A 27,330-nucleotide genomic window follows, 5' to 3' on the forward strand; every position below is an offset into this window, starting at 1 on the left:
AATATGATGAATGAGTACATTAGTACGAGAACTTAATGGATAAGTGAACTAACAAGAGTCCATAGTGGAAGCAATTTCCCCTTTTAAAAAACATTATCTTTTGAATATACACAGGATATACTTTTCAAAAGAAAAAAATGTATATGAGGAAAACATTTTCACTCATTCTCTAGACACTCAGTACTTTTTCAGAGATAATCTACGACTACACACGCATAATAATTCCTTTTCAATGTATTTCCCAGCAACTAAGAAGTTCAGCGTTTGTAATTGTAATAAGAAGAGTGCTAATCTGGCCTGAAATGAAAAGTTTTACCTTGTATGTCTCAAAAATAGTTTTTAGTAAATCAGGGAATATGCTTATAAAGGGATTACCAAGGCCCTACAACACATGAGTTTGGGGCCACAGGGAGATTAAGATTTAGAATAAAGTTAGGTGAGATCTAAGGCCAAAGGATAGCAGGAGGGTTTGTGTGTGTGTGTGTGCGTGCGTGTGTGTATGTGTGTTGGGTGGGGGAGGTGGGAGCCTTTGGAGATTGCCTGTAGGCTGCTAGTGAGGTGTCACGGAGGCCTTGGTAGGCCCTTGGGAAGACACATGGTTCTGAAAGGTTGGCACTCTTATAGGTTTTTAAATATTTTTGTTATCCACAAGGGTGACACTGGACATCTTTACTAAAATTAAAAAATTTCGCCCCTGGGCACACAGGTTACCCTTCTCGTGCTGGCATGGCAAGGCTTGATTTGCAAGATTTTCTTTTGGACTGTCCCTAATTCTTCCCTTTAAAAATGGGAGCTCCTTCAGGGTGAAGAAGGAAGGAGGAAATCGTCCCTTCTAACCTACTTTCTCTTCTTCATTCCAAGGACTGTAGAAAGGCACACCAGGTTTGGTTTTGAAATCTGTGGAATTTTAGTGCTGTCCATTCTCCTGAGTGGATGCCTTTAGTGAAGGTAAACAGGAAAGACTGTTTGCTATGTCAAGGGAAGATTCATATGCAAATCTCAAGACTCAGACGTTATTTTAGAGGAGTTGGTGTCCATTGTAAATTAGAACTGCCCTGGTTCATTTGCCCACAAGGGCAACTAACTGTATGAGGCAAATATGAGGGAACTGGCAGAATAGGAGGGGTGTAATCTTCCTGAGAGAAAGAATAAGGAGAATTCTGGGTGCAGAGGGGATCAAGGTGTGGACCAAGCACATATTTGTCTTCTTAGCTCCTATGAAATGTTGGAAAAGTCTTTAGAGCAAACAATAAATATGTCATAGCAGGAAAACAAAGAGCAGTCTTTGGGCCAGAAATTGAAACTGTTAAAAAAAAAACAAAACAAAATTAACCTTTAAGTTTGAAAACACAGTCGGGGCGCAGTGGCTCACGCCTGTAATCCCTGTACTTTGGGAGGCCAAGGCAGGCAGATCACAAGGTCAGGAGATCAAGATCAGCCTGGATAACACAGTGAAATCCTATCTCTACTAAAACTACAAAAAATTAGCTGCGTGTGGTGGCACACGCCTGTAGTCCCAGCTACTCGGGAGGCTGAGGCAGGTGAATTGCTTGGTCCCAGGAGGTGGAGGTTGCAGTGAGGCAAGATTGTGCCACTGCACTCCAGCCTGGCAACTGAGCGAGACGCTGTCTTAAAAAAAAAGAAGTTTGAAAATGAGAGAAAAAGTGGAAAGTTGCCTGGGATATGCTTTTACTGCAGCCTTTCTAATAAACCTGTCCCCACTCCATGTTCATGTCTTTGCTTATCCTAAGCAGCATGGGACTCATCAGGCCAAAGTGGTCATTTTTGACACTTGGGCTAGAGATGGCAGTGAAGCAGCATCATTTGTCTGGGGAAATGCCAGAGGTTTGTTGTCTCACACTAAGGAAATTGAAGATGTGAACACAAAAGGAGTGGGTTTAAGAGAGGACGTTTAATAGGCAAAAGAAAGAAGAGAGAGCTTCCTCAAGCAGAGGAAGGGTGCTTGAACGGGTTTCTGGGTTTGGGGCAAGATGTAGTTGGTTTTACAGATGAGCTTGAAGAGGCAGTGTCTGATTTACATAGGGCTCAGAGGATTGGTTGGACCAGGTGTGCTATTTACATGATGCATAAAGAGGCTGGCCATCCCACCCTAACCTTTTATTATTCAGATGGAGTCTCTCCCTGGCTGATGCCATGTTGCTTGCACATGTGAAGACAAAGAAAAGAGGTAACTTCCATGTCGAATATGCCTGGCTTCCAGGTATCCCTTTTCTATTGGCATAGGTGCCGGCACTCATGTATGCAAGCTTTTAGCTTGCTTATCTATCCTTGCAGCTTGATATTTTTTGTTAGAAAAGAAATTATTTGGGGCTGGTTTTTTTATAAAAAGAAAAAGCTTAATGAGGACTCTCTTACCTAACTGCCTAAATAATTTCTTTTTAGCTCCTATTATCAGCAGTGCTTGCCCCTGATAGGTGATGATCATGAGGGGGACCAAGAGCCTCTAAACCTAGAGACAAATTGCCAGCACTTTCTAGATGGATTGTTTCCCTCCCCAGCAACCCCTGCTGGTCAGTTTGACAAACAGAGGAACACAAGTGCTCAAATATACAATAAGCGGATAACCCCAACATCACTAAAAATATCAAGTTGTGATGGCATTTTGTCAAATTGTCTTTACTTTTTATCTGCATCATCTGTTGCTTTCTGAGGGAAGCGTTCTGAGTTCCCACTGTGACTGTGGATTTGCCGATTTCTTTTTGTACGACTGTCAGCTTTTGCTATACGTTATTTTGTAGTTGTATTGTGTTGTGTTGTGAGGAAGATTCATGACCTATCTTGTGGGAGAATTCTGTATTTAGCAGATGTTCATCTTAAGTTCTATTTTGCCTCGTATTGATATTATTACTCTGCTTTTCAGTTTAACATTGATTTAGTATATCTTTTTTCTTTTTTTAACCCTTGTGTGTTGTTTATTTCAGAGATGCTTTCTTATATACTGACTGTGACCCCCAAATTCATATGTTGAAGCCCCAACTCTCAATGTATTTGGAGGTGGGCCTTTGAGAAGTAATTGAAGTCATGAAGGTAGAGCCCCCATGATGGAATTAACTCCTTCTTAGAAAAGGAAGAGAGTCTGAGCTCTCTTCTCTCTCCACCACGAGAGAAAAAGCAGCCATCAACAAGCTGAGAGAAGAGGACCGAGAATGAACTCTACCTTGCCAGAGCCTTATCATATCCCTTCCCAGTTTCCGGAAGAGTGAGACATCAGTTTCTGTCGTATAAGCCACTCAGTCTATGATTTTTGCTATGACAACCAGAGCAGATTCTTGGACTTTGTTTTGAACTCAATATGAAAAACATATATTTTAATAAGAAAATTGCCCCATTCATTTTTATTGTGTTTATTGATAATTTCGGACTTATTTGTGACATACTTAAGAAATCCTCCTTCCTCTTTCTTTTGCTTTCTTGTTGTTTCTTTAATCCAAGTGCATGATAAGGTTTGGAAATCACTCTCTTAACAGGGCCACAAAGGGCTGGATAAGGGAATCTGGCTTGCATTTAGGGAAGGAGCAGAGGAGGGAAGCTGGCGAAGATGACCTGAGCCCCAGATCCTGGATAAACATCCTCTTCTGGATACAGGACCTGCCCGAGGCACTATTTTGAAATAGGCAACGTTTATTTGCTTTGTCTTCTTTCATCATCTCTATTGGCTTTTGCATCTTGAGTGCCAAAAGATAGCTGTTTTCATATTACCCCAAGTTCCCGAGTTTATTTTTTATGTAAGAATTTTCCACCCTTTGAAATCCCAAAGGAAATATTTCCCTTCTTTCTCAGACCATGCTTTCATTTCAGTCAATGTAACAAATCAGCCAGGTCTTAGGCGTTTAGAAATCTGCTTGGGTTGGTTCATACTAAGCTACAACAGATCTACCACAGCCTTCGAAGATGAACTGGAGTTTTTTAAAAAAGCTCCATGACCTATACAATTTTTTAATTACTGGAATTGCACACTTTAAAATCGCATCAAATATAAACATTCAATTTTGTGGAGGTTTATTTTTTATGGAGAGATGAGAATAGGTGTTGGTTAATACTGATAGACTTTACTCTTAGAGCCAATTCTATGAAGATTTCTTTTTTAAATCTAGACTATCAGAAAAAATGAAAATGTCTTATTTATTTATTTTTTGCTATAGCTTCAATGTTCATAGTAGTCCAAGTTCCAATGTCAGGATGGCAGAGGGGAGCCAAAAGAGGCCACATTTTGTTCATGAAGTGTAGTTTTTTTTTTTTTTTTTTAAGATCAGGGATTTTTTAAATGTAAGTGTTCAATTAGAAAGTTCTTATGATAGTCCATGGCACGTGTCCTTTCCATCATCTGGATCTTTCTGCTTTTTTTGTCTGGCTCACTCCTACTCACTCTCCAGTCCTCATCTTAGTGGTCACTTCTCCCTGGAATGCCCCTGACCCCTGATCATACCCTTAAGATAGCCGTGGTCCAAACACCAAAGTCTGAACTTATAACCAGACTCACAGGCAACACCTTGCCCTATGCTGTGCTTCCCTAATGATGAGGAAGTGAGAAAGGAGGCACAACAAATGTCATTTCCATAGCAGAGGCCTCAAGTCCAGCAGACGTGATTCTCTGGATTTCCTTTTCTGCATAACAATGATGAAAGGTAGCCTAGGAAAGCCATTTGTCTTAGGCTTCACCTTTTATACCTTTCTAGTCACTAAACTAAGAGACTGATTCCATTCTTTAGTGTAGCCATTGCCTCATAAATCCATAAATAACAGGGGTATTTATTTACAATAAAGTATCCACATAGATTAGGAATAGTCTATTGACCAATTTTATTAAAGTCCTTCATTTATCTTCCAGATAGTAGATTCTATCAACCAAGTTTCATAAAGAGTTCTAATTCCCAGAGGTAAGAACTAAGCCTGGCTTTCTAGTTACATGTTTGCTGGTAACCCCGTCCTTCCTTACAACGCTTACGCATATTTAAAGACTATACCCTTCCCTGCCTCTTGCTTGGATTGTAAGCTCCTCAAGAGTATGGCAGTGTCTTTTAACAAGTCTCAATGTGAGAAGAGTTCCTGGCACATCATAAATACCAACAAACATTTGTAAGTGAAGAAAGCTATTCTGTGGTGTCTGCTTTAATATTTCAAGACGGCGTGCCCAAGATTGCTAAGGAGTTTCATTGTCTAAAATGGAACTAGATTCTGTGGGTAGCAGGTCCATTGGTGCCACTCACAGGTGGCCTCAAAGAAACCACTCTGCCTCACAGATCTACACCCGGCTTCATTAAATTCCGGCACAGAGAGGTAAAATGGAATATTATTCTGACTCAGATATTTCGTGAATTGCAACAACACCTGTCTCATCTTGCCTTTCCTTCGGTATGTTTCCATGCTGTAGCCCATTCCTACTTCACAAGAAGGGTCCATGGTTGCCCACGAGACCGGGATCCCCTCTGGGCCCAGCACACAGGCTGTTGGCAGGGCTTCAATGCAGCGCTTGACATAACGCAGGCTCCTTTCATTCTTCCCTCGCTGCCACCTGTCATTTACCAGCCCAGAATGAGAGACATCCAGCTGAGCATACTTAAAATTGGGAGTTTTGCTGTAGAAAACAAAAAGAAAGACAAAACCTTTCATCCCCACTCCTGTAATTTCTGGGTGCCATCCCATTCTAGAGATCCCAGGCACTCTTCTTGTTTAAAGACCCACCATTGCAAAGTAGTGAATTTTGACCGTTGAAACCTTTATTCATCCCAAGGTATGAATTCATTCTGTCTTCACTCCAAAACTGATTTATGTGAATTACAAAAATGTACAAGGAAGAGCAATTATAAATGATCAGCACATGTATTTTGTACCTCTCAAATTCAACATCTGGGCGGCCTGTCTCAGCCCAGCGTCCAAACTTGCTTTTATTGGAGGCATCGAGGTTCAGGATATCTTCCGTAATAAAGAGGATTGCTCTCGAATGCTCTACCTTCACTGAGTTTGAAAACGCAGCCACTCTTATCCCCTCACCTAAACTTTCTTGAAAACCTGGAAAGAAAGACGATAAAGCAGTATTGTCAGACATGGAGTTTTCTGTTTACACTGCTCCCACCTGATTAATACCTCAATGCTTAGTAGTTTACAAACTTGAGTTTACCCCACAATCAGCTAAAGTTCTTGTCACAACACAGATTGCTCTACCTCTCCCAGCCCCCAGAGTCTCTGTGAATTTACACTTCTAATGAGCTCTCGAGTGATGCTACTGCTATTAGTTGAAGACTCAATTTGAGAAGCACTGCTGCTTGCCCATTTCTTCAGACTCCTTACCTTGGATCTGGAGCATCTGTTTCCAGTTTATGATCTCACAATTTTTCAAAACTTCTTGTGATTTTTGAGGCTCTTTGGAGAATATACGATATACATTTGTGTATAGATCCATGTCATCAGTCTTCTCCTGTATCGGATGGTGAAAGGTCAGGTCATTCCTTTGAACTTTTTCTGCACCTCTCACTGATGGCGATTATTAAAAAAATGAAAATTCAAAAGACAATTTTAACAGTGGCCCGCAATGGCTGCAGTTGGGCACATGGATAATAAAACCTAGGCCTATAAGCTACTGCTGACCTCTTGCCTGTGTAACTGGAGGTTGTTAAATATTTCACTGACAGGTACGGGCCATAAACCTGGTGATCAGATACAGAACAAAGACAGGATGAAATCAGTCACCCTCCACCAGGCCTTAAGATGCCTCACCTTTCTCCCTACCAACTCAACTGCACACTTACCTTACCCTATTTATAACATCACCAAGCACCAAGCAGAATCAAAAGAATGCAGCAGTTGCTTTTCTCCCTGCTTCTCTCACCTCCTGTGCCACACACATCCCTTTGTTATATACACTGTGCCCCATGTAACATGTGGGACACATTCTAGGTTCTACTGAGTCTGTGTTGCTAGGATTAAGTTCTTAAACTTGAACAAATTCAACTGTGATTTCTGTAAGTTTTAGTGCCTACTGTTTCACCAGACACCTAGAATCTATAGTATCTTAGAATCTACAATGTCCAGGGCTTGGGCAAGATACTTTAGTGAATATAAACATTAATGAGACATTGCCTTTTCCCAAGGATATAGGATATCAACCTATTTGAAGAGTGACGCTGTCTTTACAGCCAGAAGCCCACAAAATAGAATGAAGTAACTGAATTTTTGGTAGCACTCTGAATAATTTATGTGGTGCTAGACTCATGGGTTTGAAAGAAAGAGACTTGTGATCCCATTCTGACAAGCCACACACTTCATGGGAAGATGAGCACCTGTTTCTGAGGGGAAATATAAACAACAAGTGTGAGAGTTTTAGCAGTGAATGTGTTAATAGTATGTTGGAAGTTGTATTGTTAAAGAGTAAAACAGAAAATAATGTAACTAATTTTAAAGAAACCTTCAAGAATTTGGAGGTGCTCTTATAAATGCAAGTTCCTGAATATGGCCAAAACCAAAACCTCAGTAAATTTAAAATAGTAGATGTTTTAAAAGACCCAATTTTAAAAGAATGACCAAAAATAGGAGGTACATATCCAGACAATTATAAAAATATCAATGTAAACTAGATGGAACAATTTATAAAAATGAAAGTTATAAATAATGAAATGGAGAACAAGACATAGTGCCAAGGATATATAAAGCCAAAAGTTCATTTTTAAATTGCAAAAAGAGAGAGAGAGAAAGAAGAAGAAAGAGAGAGAGAAACTGCTGGTAAGGCTTTTTAAGTAAATACAAGAGGAAGAGAAAAAAACAAACAAAAAGCACAGAGTAGGAGCAATGAGAATGGAAACAGAGAAACAGAGAAAAGAACAAAAGAATTATAATAGAAGATTAAATGCTACCCCAAGGCAACATATTTGCTGATAAAAGAAATGGATGTTATCCCTCAAGAATAAACTATCAAAATTGACTTTCAAAAACTAGAAAACCTCAACAAACTATTAGAAAATGTCACAATGAAATTAAACATATAACATTTAAAAAGTAGACAAGGATTATGGCAACATGTCCATGTTGCTACAAAGGACATGATTTTCCAGGTTCATCCATGTCCCTACAAAGGACGCGAACTCATCGTTTTTGATGGCTGCATAATATTCCATGGTGGATATGTGCCACATTTTCCCTGTCCAGTCTATCATCGATGGGCATTTGGGTTGGTTTCAGGTCTTTGCTATTGTAAACAGTGCTGCAATGAACCTGGAAACCATCATTCTCAGCAAGCTGACACAAGAACAGAAAATCAAACACCTCATGTTCTCACTCATAGGTAGGTGTTGAACAATGAGAACACATGGACACAGGGAGGGGAGAATCACACACTGGGGTCTGTCGGGGGCAAATAGGGGAGGGACAGTGCGGGGTGGGGAGTTGGGGAGAGATAGCATGGGGAGAAATGCCAGATATAGATGATGGGGAGGAAGGCAGCAAATCACACTGCCATGTGTGTACCTATGCAACAATCTTGCATGTTCTTCACATGTACCCCAAAACCTAAAATGCAACTTAAAAAAAACAGTTAAAAGAAAAAAAAAGAAAAAAAAAACCAAAGGACATGATTTTATTCTTTTCTGTTTGCTGGGTAGTATTCCATAGGAATATATGTACCATGTTTCTTTATCCAATCTACCATTGATGGGCATCTGGGTTGATTCCATGTCTTGGCTTTTGTAAACAGCATAGCAATGAACACACAAGTGCATGTGTCATTTTGGTAGAATGACTCATTTTCTTTTGGGTATTTACCTAGGAACAGCATTTCTGTGTCGAATGGTAACTCTGTTTTAAGTTCTCTAAGAAATTTCCAACTACTTTCCACAGTGCGATAATCCTAAGCAAATTAATGCTGGAACAGAGAACCAAATATCACATGTTCTCACTCATAACTGGGGCTCAGCATTGAGCACACATGGGCATAAATGTGAGAAAAACAGGCACTGTAGACTATTAGAGGGAGAGGGGCTGGGTTAGAAAACTACTTATTGGGTACTATGCTCACTACCAGGGTGATGGGATCTGTCTGTACTCCAAGACTCAGCATCATGCATGATTCCCATGTAACAAATCTGCACATGTACCCCCTGTATCTAAAAGGAAAGTTGAAATTAAAAAAAAAATAAAGTAGCCAAAATAAGATTATTTTACATTTAAGTTATACATAAGCCAAAAACAAACACACACTATTAATAGTAGACTTTGGTAATCGATGAAAAGATCCCAATGCCAAATCTGGTAAAGAAATAACAAAAAGAGAGTTATTGACCATATTCCCTTATGAAGACAGATGCAACAATTCTGAATAAAATATTCAGTAGAATATCAAAAGAATGTGAACATGAACAGCTTGTTTTAGAAAGGCCAGAATGGCTTTGATTGGAAGAGCTTTTAGTGTAATAAACTAAAGGAGGGAAAATTACATATGAGTACATAAATTGCAAAAAAGAAAAGAAAAGAATGAAATAACAAAATTTAACCCCCATTCTAAATATAAGTTCTGTGAAAGTAGGGACAACAGGAAACAGGAAAATGCTCTAAACTTGTAAAGACAGAATCAAATGTAATTCCAAATATAAGCTGTTATAGCCATTTTATTAAAATCAGGAATGAGACAAGGATAGGAATATTATTGTTAGTTGGTATTGTTTTCTTAGGTTGTACATTATGCAGTAAGGCAAGAAACTAAAAACCCATACAAATATTGGCAAAGAAGAAGCAAATTACTTTGTTTGTAGATTATGATATTACGCATTTAGAAAATCCAAGAGACTTTGGCAAAGAACAAAAACAAATAACACCCCACACAAACAAACAGGATTTTAGAGAATAGTGTGAACATATTTAGAAACAAAGAATACAAATAAAAAGCAATAACAAAATAATAATGCTCAGAAATAGAAACAGAAAAATAATTCAATAGGCTTAACAAATAGTTTAAAATACCTGAGGGTAAACTTAATGGAAAATCATGGGGTTTACCACAGGAAAACACTAAAATTTTACCAGATGGCATAGAACAGAAACCGAAACAACTGAGAAAAGACCATATTTCTAAATGAAAAGATTCAGAATCCTTCCACAATTGTCTAAAAACAATTATCACAAAATATCACAAAATATTAATCCTTCCACAATTGTCTAAAAAAGCCACTCCAATACCAATCACCATTACAATAGTTAGTTGGGATAGTTGGTGGGGAACTGGAAAAATTAGTCTATGTTCATATAGCTCTTAAGTCTATTAGAAATAGGAAAGTAAGAAAAAGATTGGTGGAGGGTGATTTGCTTTATTAGATATTAAAATTTGCCACAAAACCAGTGAAATAGCATAAGAAAAGACTAGAAACAAATACTGAAACAGATATGAAAATATATAAACATGTTATATGACAAAATAGACATTTATGTTTCAGTAGTGGAAAGACTTATTTCATAAATAATACTAACATAATTAGCCAGCCATAAGGAAGAAAAGTATGAAAGAATGGTAATTCATGCTATTCAAAAATGTATTTCGAATAGAATTAAGATTGAAATGTCAAAAGTAAAAATTAACTTACTGCAACACAAAATAAGAAAACATTTGTATGATCTTGGAGTAGGAAAAATCTTCCTAATTATTAATAAAAAAGCAACAAAACCTAAGAAGTCATAGTGAAAAAGATTATATATTTGATTAGTTTGATTACACTGAAATTAAAAATTTCTTCATGTCAAAATCTCCATCAACAAAATAAAAAATAATTCTAAATTGGGCAACAAATTTGTAGCATACACGTTGTATTAGTATTCCTAGTATCCAGAACACTTACAGAATTTTAAGAATGACACAAAACTCCAGTGTAAAAATGGTCAAATAATATAAAGAGTTTAGAAGTCAACCCCAAATGACTAATAAACACATGAAAATATAATATGTTCAATATCACTAGTCAGGGAAATGCAAAGGAAATCTGCAATAAGATGCCATTTTTCACCCACCAGTTTGTCATAAATTAAAAGAGGGATAACATCCAGTGCTGGTGGGAATATGGAATTCTTCCATATATTGCTAATGGAAATAAAATTGTAGAACCCTTTGGGAAGGTAATCTGGAAATGCCTATTTAGAAAAAGATAACTCTGACTTGGAGATATCCCTTTTGGAAATCAATCGTATTGAGGAAAGTTTCCAGGATGTAAAGACATGCGTACAAGGATGTTTATTGAAGCATTGTTTGTAGTGGCAAAGCTCTATAAAAAATTTGAACCCAATGGCAGGAGAATGACTGACTAAATAGCATTGCATTGACTCTATGGAATACCACAGTTATTAAAATGAGTATGTTAGTACTGTATTGATTCACCCAAAGGGATGTCCATATGTTAAAGGCAAATTAAAAAGTGATGACAGAAGAGATCATCAGGGAATATCCCTTTGTGTGTTAATTTGGGCAAAGACACTGATTACCCGAAGGGGTAGAAAAGAAGGAGAGGAGGGAAGGGGAAGTGAGAGGTTATTAACTTCTTCAAATCAAGTTGGATTTTTCCGCTTGTATAATCATCACATATTATCTTTTTGATTAAAAACCAACAAAGAAAATATTAATTTTTTTCTAGATAAATTCTCCTGCATTCCACCCTAAAAAATTCTTATTCAAAATCAAATTGACTTTCAATACTGAAAGAAGCATGGTATGCTGTGGAATCAGACTAGGTGAATGTGTTTCCAAGTAAATTGCATCGTATTTCATTCCTTCCATTTTTTTGTTCATATATGTGTGCTGTGGAACTTCTATATTTTAATATTTTGGTTTATTGACTCATTTTATAAAAAGTAGCCTTGTTCAAGCAATGTATATATGAAGTCTTGGTTTAATGCTGTAGTTACATTGCTAAAATACACTTAATAACTACAAAGTTACTGAAATAAATAGAACTACTTGACCTCCTACACTTATTTAGCATATGATACTTCGAAGAATTTGGAATGTGGAGTTTAATAAACTAAGCATTAATCTTCCATTCCAAATTGTCAGGAAGCCAGAAGATCAAAAGAACATCCCTAGGGAAGGTGTTAGACTCAGCCTGGTTCCCACCCCCTTTAGCCCTTTGTTCCTCAAGCTAGGGCCACTTTGTCACTTTCTGCATCCCAATCCTTACCCACTTTGGAAACTAGTCTTGACCTGGGGTGGCTTATTATGATTTGTGGACTCGGTGTCTATACCTGCATGAAGCTAGGCTGGCGATAAGGCTTTAGTTCCCGAACTAGATGTGCACGAAAAACACACACACACACAAAGGGGAAGTCTTTAGGGCAAAAAATAGGCCTAGGTTTGTATTAATATTTCAGCTGGTTTATTCCTTGTGTGTGTCCTCAGCCAAATGGCTAATTATGATAAATATGATCTACAATTATGTGCTATGTACTATCTTTGATATACAGTATCTCATTTAAACCTTGTGTAATCCTCTAAAGAAGGTCCTCTTATTTTTCCCATTTTAACAGATGATGAAACTCAGAGAAAGGCCTTTGGTTACATAGCTAGTAAAACTGGCAGAGTCCACTGAACTTGAATTCAGATTCGGAGATGCTTTAATATCTGGTATCCAGCAGCTACATGACTTAATATTTCTCAGTGTCATTTCCTTATCTCTAAGTTGGAGATATTAATGCTCACTTCATAAGATTGTTCTGATGGTGACATTCACTAACAAGAGAAGTGCTTCCACATAGTTGATACGCAGTAGTTATGAGTCACTTCCCTGGTTCCTGAGAAACAATTAAAAAAAAAAAAAACAGGGTCTAACCCTGTTGCCCAGGCTGGAGTACAGTGGCGTGATCTTGGCTCACTGCAGCCTTGACCTTCTGGGGCTCAAACCATCCTCCCGCCTCAGCCTTTTGAGTAGTTAGGACTATAGGCATGTGCCACCACACCCTGGTAATTTTGTTTATTTTTTGTAGAGATGAGGTCTCACTATTTCCACAGGCTGGTCTCTGACTCCTGGCCTCAAGTGATCCTCTTGCCTTGGCCTCCCAAAGTGCTGGGATTACAGGTATAAGACACCATGCCCGGCCCTGAGAGGTAATTTTTACTGAGAGACTTCTGCTTTGGTTCTTGTTTCTAAGTCACTGTTCTGATATCTCAGACACCCAACTTTCCCTGTAAATTGGCCTCCTTTCAGCCCCTGCAGGTGATCCCTGCCACCTCAAAGACACCTTAATCTGTGAGTGTCAGCCTTGACCTTTTCTTCTCCTTCGCCCTCCACCCTCTTTACCAGATGAATCCTGTACTTTACAGGAAGGATGGGAACACGTGACACTCATGCAAGATGCCAAGTACTGCAGGAGTGTTTTAAAATACTCACATTTCCTTTCACACTATAAGCAGCCCCAGTGTCTGAACTGGTCAGTTCCTCAGGCCCTTTGTACCTGCCTGACTCCAGCTGTCCCTGTCTGTGTGCTTACCTGTTTTTGAGGCCGGATAATAACTGTCTGATACTCGGGCCAGGAGTCCACCAGCACCTCCAGGTTGAAGGGGTTCCCATGACTGATGTGATACACAGAGCCATACACCTGAAGGAGGGATGGAAAGGACTAGGAGAGGTTAAGATGTCCAGAGATGGGGATTTGGATGTGAAGAGAAAGAGCAAAACGGAGGTTAAGAGATGGTACTGGGACAAAGTCAGTGATGGGGAAATGAGCAGCGTCTCCAGGACAATACTGATGGGCATGAAGTCACTAGCAAGCAGGGAGAGCTCACAGGTAGTTGTCCTTGTGATACCAAAGAGCTACTGTGCACTAGCTGGGCACTTGGCAGTGCTCTTAACACTTACATTGTGTGGATTTATTTAGTGTCCACGACAATTTTAAGAAGTAGGTGCTAATATTATTCCCATTTCATTGATGAAAACATCAAAGGTAAAGGCATAGAAAGGTAAAGAAACATGCACGAAGCCATCCGACTAGAAAATGGCAGCCTAGGAATGCACATCTGTTCAGTCTGGCTCCAACACTATGCTTGTAGCCACCATTCTCCACCGCCTCTCCAAATGAATGACAAAACCTGCAGAGTGGGCCTAGCTGCCTCTTCCCAAGGAGAAGCAGCAGCAGCTCTTGACATGCCTCCTTCATCCCCAACCCCATCCTGTTTCCCAGCTTCGACCCTCTGCAGAAAGTCAGGAAGGACCAGAATCACGAGCCTACTATTTTCTCATCCTCAACACCCCCTACTTCCATACCCCGACCTCCCACTATTCCCCGACCTTCAGGGACTCAGGGATGCTCCTGGCCAAGGATTTGTACAGGGCCAGCAGCTTCTGGGAATTATTCAGTAGGATCATTTTGTGGGATGCTTCAGTCCTTGAGTTCTTCAAGAAGAAACTCTGAAAAGATAAGAAGTGAAGGGAAAATGTTAAGGGACCAAATGAATTTAAGATGCACTTTATACATCTCCATTCAAATGGCACTCATGATGTAGTTACTGTTAGTATCATCCTCGTTCTGAGTACACCAAAGCTCAGAGAGACTAAGAACATTTCTCAAGTTCTTACAGAAATAAATGCCAGAGTCGGATTTTGAAACCATATATGAATGGCTCCAAAACCCATGCCCTGCCTCTCTGGTGGAATGAATTAAAAGTGAATATTAAGAGTTCTGTGAGGTTCCCAATGCCTGGAGTAGAACACTCTACCACCACCATCATCATAACCTTTTCCCTGTATTTTGGTCATCAGATGCCTGAGAAGTCTTTCATCTGGAATAGAAAATATCAGCCCTCTAAGAACAGTTGTGACTGGAAAACTTAAGAGCAGGAATTGACAAAGATTTTATTTAGTTTCTTAGGGCTAAAAATTTCAGACCTATGGCCATTTTGGAAGTTGTTCCAGTTTCACTGCAAAAAAGAAAACATGGAAAAATTTTGACACCTATCTATAAACTTCTGTTGAAATAACATTCAGAATTCTTAGAAATGTGCCAATAATTTACCAATAACTTGGAGAAGGTTATCATCACAACTGATAGGTTCAAAGCTTAGGCTGGTTTCAAATTTTAGTTCTGCCTCCTACTTCTTTGTTAACTTGCTTAACCAATCAGAACCTCTAAGTGTTTTCTCACCACTTTGGAACTGGAAATTAGAATTCCAGAGTAATGAGATTACACAATGTAATACATATAAAATGTGTAGCATTATACCTGGCATAAAGTGAGAATAATGTTTAACATATGCTATTTTTTAAATTGGTTTTATATTAACATGTCATGTATAGATTTAGCAATTATATGCAATGATGTAAAAATAATAAAAAACGTAAAGAACTTACAAAGTTAATTAATGTAAGAGAAAGAACCCACGTATCAGTTATTTGAAACAGTCATTAGCAAATTAGTTAATACAGATGTTTGAAATTTTGTATCCATGAAGGTGAAATAGTTCCAAATATATGTTAAATAATAGGCAAGGCGAAACAGATTTTGTCTTTTCTGGGGTCAAAGGCCTCAAAGTTAAACTATGTTCTGTAGCTAGATGAAGCAATGTTTAAACAAAAGCATCCTTTTGCAAGAGCTTAGAATTTCGGAACATTTGAATACTCAAGGAACTTTTAGTAAATAGAACTGGATCTCTGACCCGAGCCTGCCTCGTATCTGACTCTGCTGCTCTTATTGCTGTCAAAAAAGCTGGTCTTTCCCCCCCTACGTCCAAGTGCTTTCTTTGCTCTCTTTTTCACCTGATTTAACTAAAATTGCTCTTAGCCACGTGTTTTACTATGGTCTTCTCTTTTGAACTTTTGGTCAAGATTTTAGAAGTTTTAATTCAAGATCTACCATGCTATATCACTATCTGCAAAACAAAACAAAACAAAACAAAACAACTTGCATTTTATTTGTCCTGAGAACACTGTAGCCTGGGCTAATACATTCGAACAACCCCTACACCTATCAGCTGCCACATCTTCGTCCCAAATACCTCTCCTATGCATTCCCTACTCCATCCCGTTGCAAAGATCAGAGTCCCTTTGTCGTTGTACTTAATATTGTTCTTATAACCCCACCATGGCCTCAGCTTCTAACGTCTACTCAAAAAAATTTTTCTCTACCCATATTCTTTTTTTTTTTTTTTTTTTTTTTTTTTTGAGACGGAGTCTCGCTCTTGTTACCCAGGCTGGAGTGCAATGGCGCGATCTCGGCTCACCGCAACCTCCGCCTCCTGGGTTCAGGCAATTCTCCTGCCTCAGCCTCCTGAGTAGCTGGGATTACAGGCACGTGCTACCGTGCCCAGCTAATTTTTTTGTATTAGTAGAGACGGGGTTTCACGATGTTGACCAAGATGGTCTCGATCTCTCGACCTCGTGATCCACCCGCCTCGGCCTCCCAAAGTGCTGGGATTACAGGCTTGAGCCACCGCGCCCGGCCTCTCTACCCATATTCTTACCATCAACATTTCTTTTCTAAATCAGGAACCTGCTAAAAGCCTGGGTAGACCCCTCCCCACACTCTTTTAAAAAATTGTTTTAAAGTACACATAATGGAAAACTTACCATTTAACTATTTTTAAGGGTACAACTCAGCAGCATTATGTATATTCACAATGCTCTACAAGCATTACCACTATCCATTTCCAGAACGTTTTTGTCTTCTGAAACATAAACTGTATCCATTAAAACACAATTACTAATTTCTTCTCTTCCTAGCCCCTGGTAACTTTTATTTTATGTTTCTAGGAATTTGCCTATTCTAGGTACTTCATATAAATGGAATCCTACAATATTTGTCCTTTGGGGTCTGGCTTATTTCACTTAGCCTAATGTTTTCAAGGTTCACTTATGTTGTACCATGTGTCAGAATTTCATTCCTTAACTGGAATAATTTTCCATTTGATGTGGAAAATAAGTTTAAAGTCCACTGAAGAAAAATAATAAATTTGCGAATGATGGTAAATATGAGTAGCACACAGTCAGTCAGTAGTCACTGTGAAGACTATAGAAAAGCAATTATAGGCCGGGCGCGGTGGCTCACGCCTGTAATCCCAGCACTTTGGGAGGTCGAGGGGGGTGGATCACGAGGTCAAGAGATCGAGACCATCCTGGTCAACATGGTGAAACCCCGTCTCTACTCAAAACACAGAAAATTAGCTGGGCATGATGGCGCGTGCCTGTAATCCCAGCTACTCAGGAGGTTGAGGCAGGAAGAATTGCCTGAACCCAGGAGGCGGAGGTTGCGGTGAGCTGAGATCACGCCATTGGACTCCAGCCTGGGTAACAAGAGCGAAACTCTGTCTCCAAAAAAAAAAAAAAAAGAAAAAAGAAAAGCAATTATAACAAATAATGGGTAAAAAAGAAAAGTAACTTGTACATATCTACCAAAAATGTGTATGCATGTGTACAAGGACTTAAGGGGAATAAACATATAAATTGTTTTTGGGTGGTGAAAGTATGTGTGACTTATTTCCTATTTCAGAATTTTCTTTAGTACCATTGACATATTTTAATTTTTATGCCAGTTTGAAAAAACATGGATGGCAATGGAACCATAAAGACAAGAATTATAAAAACAGAAGAAATGCTATTTTTCTTTTTTTCTTTCTTTTTTCCCAGCAGTCCCATTAGCTATCAAGTTTTCCTTTTTTTTAATGGGGAGGAAAAAGTTTTCCCTGGTCCCACCATTCTGTGCATGCCCAATCCAATCACCTGCAAAGCATATAGTTTGCAGTGAACGCCAAGAATGAGTTGTCAGACAATTCCAGCTGAGCAGGGTGGGAAGCAATTCTTCTGAGAATGGCCCCACATCCACTAGATGGCCATTTGAGGTTGGTTACTGAGGCACCTGTGACCTTGTACAACACTCAAACCGCATTCTCAGGAGGCTGTTTTCAGTGTTTCTTATCACAGCACACACTCCACTCCCTGTCCTGTTTTCAGGGTCATGGAGTTTCATTCCCATGCACAAATAACATACAGAGAGTGCCTCAGTATTTTTCCATGCCTGACCTCAAATGCCTTGTACATAAGCTTGAATGTGTTGCCATGCACCTTACCATCAGCCACAGCTGTTGACAAAGAGTGCAAGGCAGATTATTCCAAAGAGAATAGTAGTTGACATTCCGTGGTGCCAAACCCTTTCTTACCCAAACGGGACTTTACTGAGAGCCCTCTTTTTAAAATATACTTCAATGCATTGTTGTTCATTCGGAATGTTCCACTGTAAGTTATCTTTAGTAAGATTTTGCTGTTTCTGTAAGACTTTGCTGCCTCCCAGACCTAATGTATAACCCAGAAGGAACTGTTTTCCAGAAATTAAGGATCCCACTTTTACCTAAAATATTGGCTTTACTCTCACGTTCTCTTGATTAAGTTAAGATTTATCCTACCTCAGTGTATAAAATGAAACAAAGGCGTAAATCACAAAAATCCCTGTGAATTTTCAAAAGCCAAATGTTATAACTCCCGCAACATTACTGCTTGCTACCAGTTCTTTTCTGACCCAGTCAGATGTCAGAGGCCTCTAAGTGGATCCAAGGAGTCAATTCCCAGATCAAATTCGTGTCTAACTGGACCCAGTCCAGTTTCTGTTGCAACTCCAAAGCCATTCTGAATCAGAAATTCGCTGAAAGAAACTCAGAGAGCTCAAAACACAAATGTGTGAAGTTCCCAAATGTGAGTGGGAGCTTACCCGTGAGCCTCAACAGCTCTGAGAGATCAGCGGGCACAAGAGGATCCTGCAGGTACCTTCTATGTTCACTTAGCACTCTTGGGGGTTACCAGAAACTCCACTTCAGATCCTGCTTCTGACACCTGATAAAAGAAAAACTTCAGCTCAGTTAAATTTAAAGGAGTTTAACTGAGCAATGAACAATTCGTGAATCCGGCAGCCCCCAGAATTACAGCAGATTCACAGAGGCTCTAGGGGTGCCTCGTGGTCAAAACAAATTTATAGACAAAAAAGGGTAAAGTGACGTACAGGACCGGAAGTGAGGTACAGAAACAGTGAGATTGGTTCCAACTGGACGTTTGCCTTATTTGAACACAGTTTTAACATTCAGCATTCTATGAGTGCTTGAAGTATATAGCTGCTGGGATTGGCCAACACTCAAGTACTATTCCAGGTGCACACTACAAATTACGTTTTCGATTTTGTCTATTAAGCTAGGTTACAGTTCACCCGCAGGGACTCAAATGTAGAAGTACAGAGTCCTTTTTGGGCCATATTTAGTTTGCTTTAACACTGTGTAGCAAAATTCATTGAAAGGATTGTGTATACATGCTATCTCCAATCCCCATCCTAATCTTTATTTTTATTTTTTTATTTTTTTATTGCATTTTAGGTTTTGGGGTACATGTGAAGAACATGCAAGATTGTTGCATAGGTGCATACGTGGCAGTGTGATTTGTTGCCTTCCTCCCCTTCACCTATATCTGGCATTTCTCCCCATGCTATCTCTCCCCAACTCCCCACCCCCTGCTGTCCCCTCCCCTATTTCCCCCCAACAGACCCCAGTGTGTAGTGCTCCCCTCCCTGTGTCCATGTGTTCTCATTGTTCAACACCCGCCTTTGAGTGAGAACATGTGGTGTTTGATTTTGTGCTCTTGTGTCAGTTTGCTGAGAATGATGGTTTCCAGGTTCATCCATGTCCCTACAAAGGACGCGAACTCATCGTTTTTGATGGGTGCATAATATTCCATGGTGTATATGTGCCACATTTTTCCTGTCCAGTCTATCATCGATGGGTATTTGGGTTGGTTCCAGGTCTTTGCTATTGTAAACTGTGCTGCAATGAACATTTGTGTGCATGTGTCCTTATAGCAGAACGATTTATAATCCTTTGGATATATACCCAGTAATGGGATTGCTGGGTTAAATGGAATCCCAGCATTTCTAGGTCCTTGAGGAATCGCCACACTGTCTTCCACAATGGTTGAACTAATTTACACTCCCACCAACAGTGTAAAAGTGTTCCTATTTCTCCACATCCTCTCCAGCATCTGTTGTCTCCAGATTTTTTAATGATCGCCATTCTAACTGGCATGAGATGGTATCTCAATGTAGTTTTGATTTGCATTTCTCTAATGACTAGTGATGATGAGCATTTTTTCCTATGTTTGTTGGCCTCCTAATCTTATCTAATTGGGTTTTTGCCACTATCATTCTACTGAAACACTTTTTAACGCCATCAATGGTCTCTATGTTATTGAATCCAATGGTCCATTATTGCTTCTCATCTGAATAGATCATTTTTGAATGGAATTTCTTCACTTGGTTTCCAAGACAACACACTCTCTTGTTTTTCCTTTAACTTCATCGATTACTTCTTCTCAGTCTCTTCTATGGACCCTTCTTTTCTCTCACATTTCTTAATTTTGGATTACTTCAGATTTTAATCATTGGCCCTCCACACTTACTCCCTGGTGATCCCATCTGGTCCCATGGCTTTAAAAACAATCTACAGGTCAATGACTAATAGTTTATATTATTACTCAAACTCTTTTCCAAACTCAAGACATGTATCTAATGGCCTGGTTGACATCTCTTGGATTCCACCCAACTGCCATCTCAAACTCATTATGTCCTAGATCAAACTCCTTATCCACCCTCTCCACCCAGCCTAGTTCACCTGTAGTCTTTCTCAACTTAGTTAATGGCAACTCCTTCTTTTCACCTGTTCAAATAAAAACTCTTGGATTTATTCTTAAGTGTCTTTTCCCCTCTCACTTTACATCCAATTCATTATGACATCCTGCTGATTCTGGTTGGGAGAAAATTCTTCATGGCCTCTCACATTTCTGCATGTTTTATGAGCAGAGACATTGACAGCCTTTGCTCCTATCTTTTCAAGGATGTTTGAAAAGAGGACAGCTTGGAAGCTGGAGATACTGCTTTCTTCTGAAGCAGAGGGCAGGTTTGCTTACTGTTCGTTGTAAGAAAGACAATGTCTCCCTCTGGAGCAAAGTTCAGACAGGTTTGCTTGGAGTTCATTATAAAACATCTAGGTTCCCTAAATTCAGGGTTCCTTGGCTGCAACACACATCTATTGCATTGCAACATCAATCCGCCTTTCTGTATTTCCTCTGTAGGACTTGTGGAGCAAGAAGGACTGACACAAACACAGCAATAATTCTGCCTGTTGAATGAGTCATAAAATCCTGTCTTTGACCCAGGAGGCTTGTGTCATCTGCCAGCATTTATGAAACTGTGCACCAAGTAGGGTAAACTTTTAGATGCTTCACAGTTCTTGGCAGTCTTTTCTGGATGGAGAAAGTCTTTAGTCTTTTCTCAATGGAAAACCAGAACGCTCCTTTTAAAACAAAAGCCAGATTTTGTCATTGCTTTGTGCACCTCCTGCAGTAACTCCCAATATCATTCAGAGAAAGAGATATAAATTCCTTATAACAGCCCTTTAAGTTCTCCATGACAGCCTCCAGTCACCTCCCTGATATGCCTCCAGTCACATCCCCAACCTCACTCTCTTTAGCCTCTCTGCTTCGGCACTTGGATGTCCTTTATCTTCTGCTTGCATTCTGTTTTCTCATTAGACCTATAGAGAACTCGATTTCCTTCTCTAAGTCTTCACCTAAAAGCCACCTGCTCAATGAGGCCTCCTTTGACCATCCTATTAAAAATTACAAGTGCTCCCCTAGTCTCTCTGCAATGCTCCTGGTTTTAGTTCTTTGATACTTTTTGAGGGATCTAGGAGTCCTTTACTAAGGAAGAAATTCATATAAAATAAATGGAAGTTTCAAGCCTCAAGACCAGAAGGGTCAAATTCTATGTTCATGCAAAAGAAAACGATCTATGAGACTACAGGGTAGGTTTCAATTCCAGCGCCAGTGCTAGGTCCAATCTGCCTCAAGTCTGCGTAGGCACCCCTGTGAGGCTCTGAAACTCTTGCTTATGGCAGGGAATGGGGACTGCGTGGCTGAGTGTCTGTGGGAGGGTGGTGCAGCCCCACCCTCTGCATATTCTCACAATGTGTCAAGGGTCTCTGGGATGCTTTTTTCATATCAATGACCTTCATTAACCTTTAGCAATGTGAAATTAGGATGCCGCAGCCATCTTAGGAAGACATCTGATAGCTGTTGGCATCTATTCATAAAATCTGAAAGCTTCCTAGGGATTCTGAGGAGCCTTGCCTTTGCAAAATCTTTTGGAGGACTTTGGAGAGACCTAAAAGTCAAAGAATCGCTCTATCCCAATCCAAGTTATAATATAAAATTCTTTCAAAGTTACCTTGAGGCAGTGACTAGATGCTTGTACATCTCTTCGGTGTAGCAGCACATTTCTGAATTCTGTTCACCAGGGAACTCACCAAGAGACTCTCATACTCTCAAATCTTGGGAACATTTTTTATACCAGAAGTCTTTCTAGGGAAAAAGTTTTCTTTACTGGCTTCTGAGATGACAGGTGGACACTGGGACCTGGGGTTCCCCTGAAATACTTGCTGTATCTCAGAATTCCTAACGAAGTTCATCTTGATGGTCTAGAGGAGAACCTTAACTCTTAATTCAGGAGCTTTGGTGATTGAGCAGATTCTGCACATCTGAACTCTCAGGAAGGGGTTGCTCATCCAGTTAGAGGACCTTGAACTTATGGTGACTTTAGATGCAGTTGCACCTCTCTGTAGCAAAGGAAAGATGTTTTAACTGACTGGTGGCTGGTGGCAAGGCATAGAAGAGCTGAATAAACACAAAGTCTTTTGGGTCAAAAAGACTGATAGCACCAATTTGAATAAATCCCAGAAAAGGATGGGGGTTTCTAGAGCTGTTCTGGGTTGGTGATGAAGTTTCAGTGCCTACTGAGAAATCAGGAAGTGGTATATGGTTTTGGCTAGATCAGGGAATTGGGAAGATGTGGGACATGCTTTCTTGGCTTGGGGCTTCCTAGAACTCTAAAGCCCTCTGATGTGCTCTGGTCCTCTTAGAGTCTAAAGAAGAGAAAAATAAAAATTTTGGCTATACTACAAAACAATAGGGGACTCTTCATTGCTCCTAAATATTTTCTTCCCTGATTCTTTCATCTTCTGTTTCCTATTTTTCTACCTCAAATTCAGCTTTCATTATTTGCTTAATTCCTGCTAATGCATTCTCTAAATCCATGTCCTAAAACTGCGGTTAAGAAAGACACCCGATGCCTTCTTCCTTCGTCTTTTGTGACCAAAAAGCTGATCTGAGCACCTTCCTAACTTCCTGTAAGAGAGGAGAATCAAACAGGAGGTTTATTAGAGATTGTCTAGTCTCAAGAAAATAAGTCCTGGAAAGCGGACACATGATTGCATGTGCAAAACTGAGACCAGAATCCAGATGTTCTGAATCCCAAGCCATTGTTCTTTGTTTTGTAGGGTGCTGGTTCCCACTTTGTGATGAATTTTGAATATTGTGGCTCCAAATATCTCATAATAAGTCTCTTCTACTTGAGACTTGAGTGGAATTAATTTACACAAATATTTGATCTGGAAACGTTTCTTTCCCTCTAGCCCAGTACTGGCTTGAATAACTTGAACAACAAGTCTTATTATGTTAGGGGAAAATCTGATTGATTCATCCTCAAATACGCATTTTTGTCTTTTCTAGCCCAACATATTATTTGTCTTATTATACTCATCGTCAGAAAATCTGGAAGATTCAATAACCTTCAGAAATCTGATATACAAGTCATACTTCATGGAGAAAGAGCCCAACAAGTATTTTTCTTCTATTGTCTTTAACTTTCTTTTTTTTGTAGAACTACTTTTGTGAGGTATAATTAACATATAAAAGCTGTATGTGTTTAATGTGTAAAATCTGATGAATATAGAGATGAATACCTACTCATGAAACCATGACCACAACGTATGCCATAAATAAAAGTTTTGTCTGCTCTATTTATTATTAGTGTGTATATATGTATGTGTTTGATAAGATCATTTAACATAAGAGCTGACATCTTTCTTTCCAAATTAGCAGAACACCTGACCCTGATGCTGCTGAGGCACTTTGAAAATCATTATACAGAAATCTGATTGGATGCCGTAAAACTGGACATCAGCAAAGTGTCAGAATGGAACTTTCTAGCACTTATTCTTGCACAGAAACATCAACTTAAATAACTATCTGTGCACAAAAATATCTTCACAAGAGCTAAGGAAACCAGGTGAAAGATTACAGAATCTTAGTGTAGCAGAGAAATAAGAAAAGATGAATTGAAGAGCATAGGAAGAACAATTTTACACTACAGTGTCACCGCTCCCACAATATCAGGCAGCAAAGCACAGACAGAGACAACCTTTGTGTGGAAGAAGAAAAGGGAATTGGGCACTGAACTTTGCCTTGGACCCCAACACAGAGGCTACTTCAGTAAAATCCAGTAATAGGTATGCCCATATGGCCCCAAACTCTAGGCCGGTACCTGCAGACTGAGCCAGACCAGATCCCACAGTCCAGGATCCAGTCTTGTCTGGTGGACTTGGTTTCTGGATATATTCTAATGCCAGGTCTACCCCAGAGCCCTAGGTGTCAGACTGTTCCTGGGACCAGGCCAGCACCAGAGACTACAGGCTCCAGACTGCTTCCAGGACCAGGCTGGCCTCCATAATTCCAGGTTTCAGACTAACTCCAGGTTTCAGACTAGCTCCAGGACCAGGCTGGCCCCTATAACTCTAGTCACCAGGCCAGTATCCATAGATCTAACCTCCTGTGGATAAAGGCTCTAGGACTGCCTAGCACCAGGCTAGCCCCTGTATTCGCAGACTCCAAGTCTACCCTAGGTTCCAGACTAGCCCAGAACTAGGTTGGCTTACACAAATCCAGAATTCAGGCCAACTCCAGTTCTAGGTTAGCATCCCTAGCCCTACCCTTTAGCCAGGTATCTGGCAAGCGTCTGCAGATGCAGGCTCCAGGCCTTCCTAAGGCTAGGCTAGTTTCTGCCACCCCACTGCCCAGGTCAGTTCCTATGGTCCCATGCTCCAGTAGACCCAGAGTCCAGGCTCATCACAGTTGACTCCAGTATTGGGCTGGTGCCTGCAGACCCAGTATCTAGGACTGCTTCTTTGGACCTAGGTTCCAGTCTAGTTCCTATAGCCCTAGGACCCAGACCAGCCTTTGTGGACCTAGTCTCCATGCCAGCCCCTGATGACCTAGGTTCTAGGCCAGAACTCACACACCCAGTCTCCAGGTCATTCTCCAGGTTCTAGACCAGCGCCTGTGGCTCCAGGCACCAGTCTAGCACCTGTGGTCTCAGGCTCTAGACTGGCCCAACCCCACCCCAGCCCTAGGCCAGCTTCAGACTCCAGGCTGGATTTTGTGACCCATGATCCAATAAACTTAGGGCCCAGTTGTGCTCTATCAGACCCAGGGTACAGGCCAACTTCAGTAGACCCTGATGCTAGGCTGGTCATCATCGACCAAGGCTCGAGGACCATCTCTGAAGTCTCAGGCTCCAGGTCAGCTGCCATCTACCAAGATCCCAGGCCCATTTCTCCAGATTCAGGCTCCAATCCTGCACCAGTACCAGGCCAGTCTCCATGGACTCAGATTCCAAGCTCATCCCAGGACACCCAGATACTAGGCCAATTCCAGAACCTGGCCATTTCCTGCAGACATAGTCTCAATGCCCACCTCAGGGCCACGTCAGCCCCTGTGGACCCAGGCTTCAGTCCAGCACCTATTGGTACAGGCTCTATGCATGCCCCTATAGACATAGGCTTTATGTTCATCCCCACATACCCAATGAAAAGATCTACCCCAGTAGGTCCAGGCTTCAGGGCCAACTGTACAGATCCAGGAACCAGGCCTACCACTTGCTGACACAGGCACCAGCCCAGCCTGCCTGAGGACTTCAGCAACAAGTTTACCTGCAGACCACAACAGATACCCTACCAAGAATTGCTGGATGATTGGGAAAGGGGTTTTCCAGATAAAGCCAGTATGCAAGGACTGCAATAAATTGATTGCTTTTCAAATGTGCAGATAACAATGGATGGCCTAAAAATCAAGAACAATCTGAGAAAAATGACACCAACAAAGGAAAAAAAAAAACACCAATAGCTGACCCTAAAGAAATAAAGTTTATGATTCTAAATATTCGTGTTTAAGTCCATTATTATCTCTTGCGTCTAATGCTGTAGTAGTCATTATCTCCTTACTGGTTTATTTCTTTCTAGCACCCACTTTGCCAGTAACGGAATTAGATAGGGCATGGACTTTAGAGTTAGATACCTGGGTTCAAATCATGACTGTGATCTGCCTCAATTTCCCCATAAGTAAAATGAAAATAGTAATACAAACTCTCTGGTAAAGTGAAAAAAAAAAAAAAGAAATAAAGGTTTATGAACTGTCTGATAATGAATTTAAAATAATTGTCTTTAAAAAGTTCAGTGAGCTACAAGAGAACACAGATAGATGATTAAAAAGAATCAGAAAAATAATACATGAACAAAATTGAAAGTTCAACAAAGAGATACAAATCATAAAAAAAACAACAAATTCTGGATGTAAAGGACACAATGGTTGAACTGAAAATTTTCATAGAGTTCTTCGAAAGTAGATTTGATCAAGTAGAATAAAGAATCAATGCATGTCATTTGATATTACTGAGTCAGAGACACAAAAGGAAAAAAAATGAAAAAAAGGTCAAGAAATCTTATGGGAATTATGGAACATCATTAAGAGAACCGGTTTACACATCATGTGTGTCCCAGAAAGAGGAGAGAAACAGATAGGGAAAGAAAGTTTATCTGATGAAATAATATAGAATACTTTCCAAATCTGGGGAAAGAAAAATATACAGATATAGGAACATTAAAGGTGTTTGATAAGATTCAATCTAGTCAGAAATATAAGATATATTTTAATTAAACTGTCAAAAATCAAAGAAAAAGACGATTCTGAAAACAAAAGGAGAAAAGAAGCAAATAACATATGACAGAGTCCCAATAAGGCTAATAGCAGATTTATCAGCAGAAACTTATAGGCTGAGAGAGTGGAATGATATTATTCAATGTTCTATAGGAAAAAAGTGTCAACCAAAAATACTGTTTCCCCCCAAAAAAGCTGTGTTTTGTGAAGAATGGAGAGATTAACAACTGCCAGGCAAACAAAAACCGAAGGAGTTTATCACCACCAGAAATGCTAGAGGACAAATGCTAGAACACAAAGCAAATAGTCATAAATCTAAGATTGAAATCATACCAATTATCATTCCAGATCAAATGGCATGAAACTAGAAATTAATAACAGGAGAACGTTTAGAAAATTCACAAATACATGAAAATTAAATTGCACACCTCTGAACAAGAGGTGGATTAAAGAGGAAATTAAAGTGGAAATTTAAAAATATGTGGAGACCAGCAAAAATGGAAGC

The 27,330-nt window shown here is 39.8% G+C and overlaps 2 protein-coding genes across 7 annotated transcripts in view; one reads left to right on the forward strand and one right to left on the reverse strand.

The window, feature by feature from the left end:
- GLYATL2 (glycine-N-acyltransferase like 2) overlaps positions 1–27,330 on the forward strand; it is a 116,325-nt gene that overhangs the window by 52,229 nt on the left and 36,766 nt on the right. The gene's annotated exons all lie outside the window — the stretch shown is intronic.
- The window catches only part of LOC105730319 (glycine N-acyltransferase-like protein 1), a 69,151-nt gene continuing 46,625 nt past the window's right edge, over positions 4,805–27,330 (reverse strand). The window contains exons 1-6 of one of the 3 annotated variants that reach the window (XM_012471433.3): positions 18,673–18,915; positions 14,268–14,387; positions 13,471–13,578; positions 6,310–6,436; positions 5,853–6,030; positions 4,805–5,596 (exon numbers count right to left, since the gene is read on the reverse strand). In XM_012471433.3, coding sequence (XP_012326856.1) covers positions 5,179–5,596; positions 5,853–6,030; positions 6,310–6,436; positions 13,471–13,578; positions 14,268–14,345 — 909 coding nt within the window. In that variant the 5' untranslated portion in view covers positions 14,346–14,387; positions 18,673–18,915 and the 3' untranslated portion in view covers positions 4,805–5,178. Of the gene's footprint in view, positions 5,597–5,852; positions 6,031–6,309; positions 6,437–13,470; positions 13,579–14,267; positions 14,388–16,541; positions 16,626–18,672; positions 18,916–27,330 lie in introns of those variants that run through there. The other 2 variants (XM_064364865.1, XM_064364864.1) reach the window with 2 other exon arrangements.

This window comes from Aotus nancymaae, unplaced genomic scaffold (assembly GCF_030222135.1).
Source record: "Aotus nancymaae isolate 86718 unplaced genomic scaffold, 86718_ANA_hifiasm-v0.15.2.pri h1tg000059l, whole genome shotgun sequence".
Classification (NCBI taxonomy): domain Eukaryota; kingdom Metazoa; phylum Chordata; class Mammalia; order Primates; family Aotidae; genus Aotus; species Aotus nancymaae.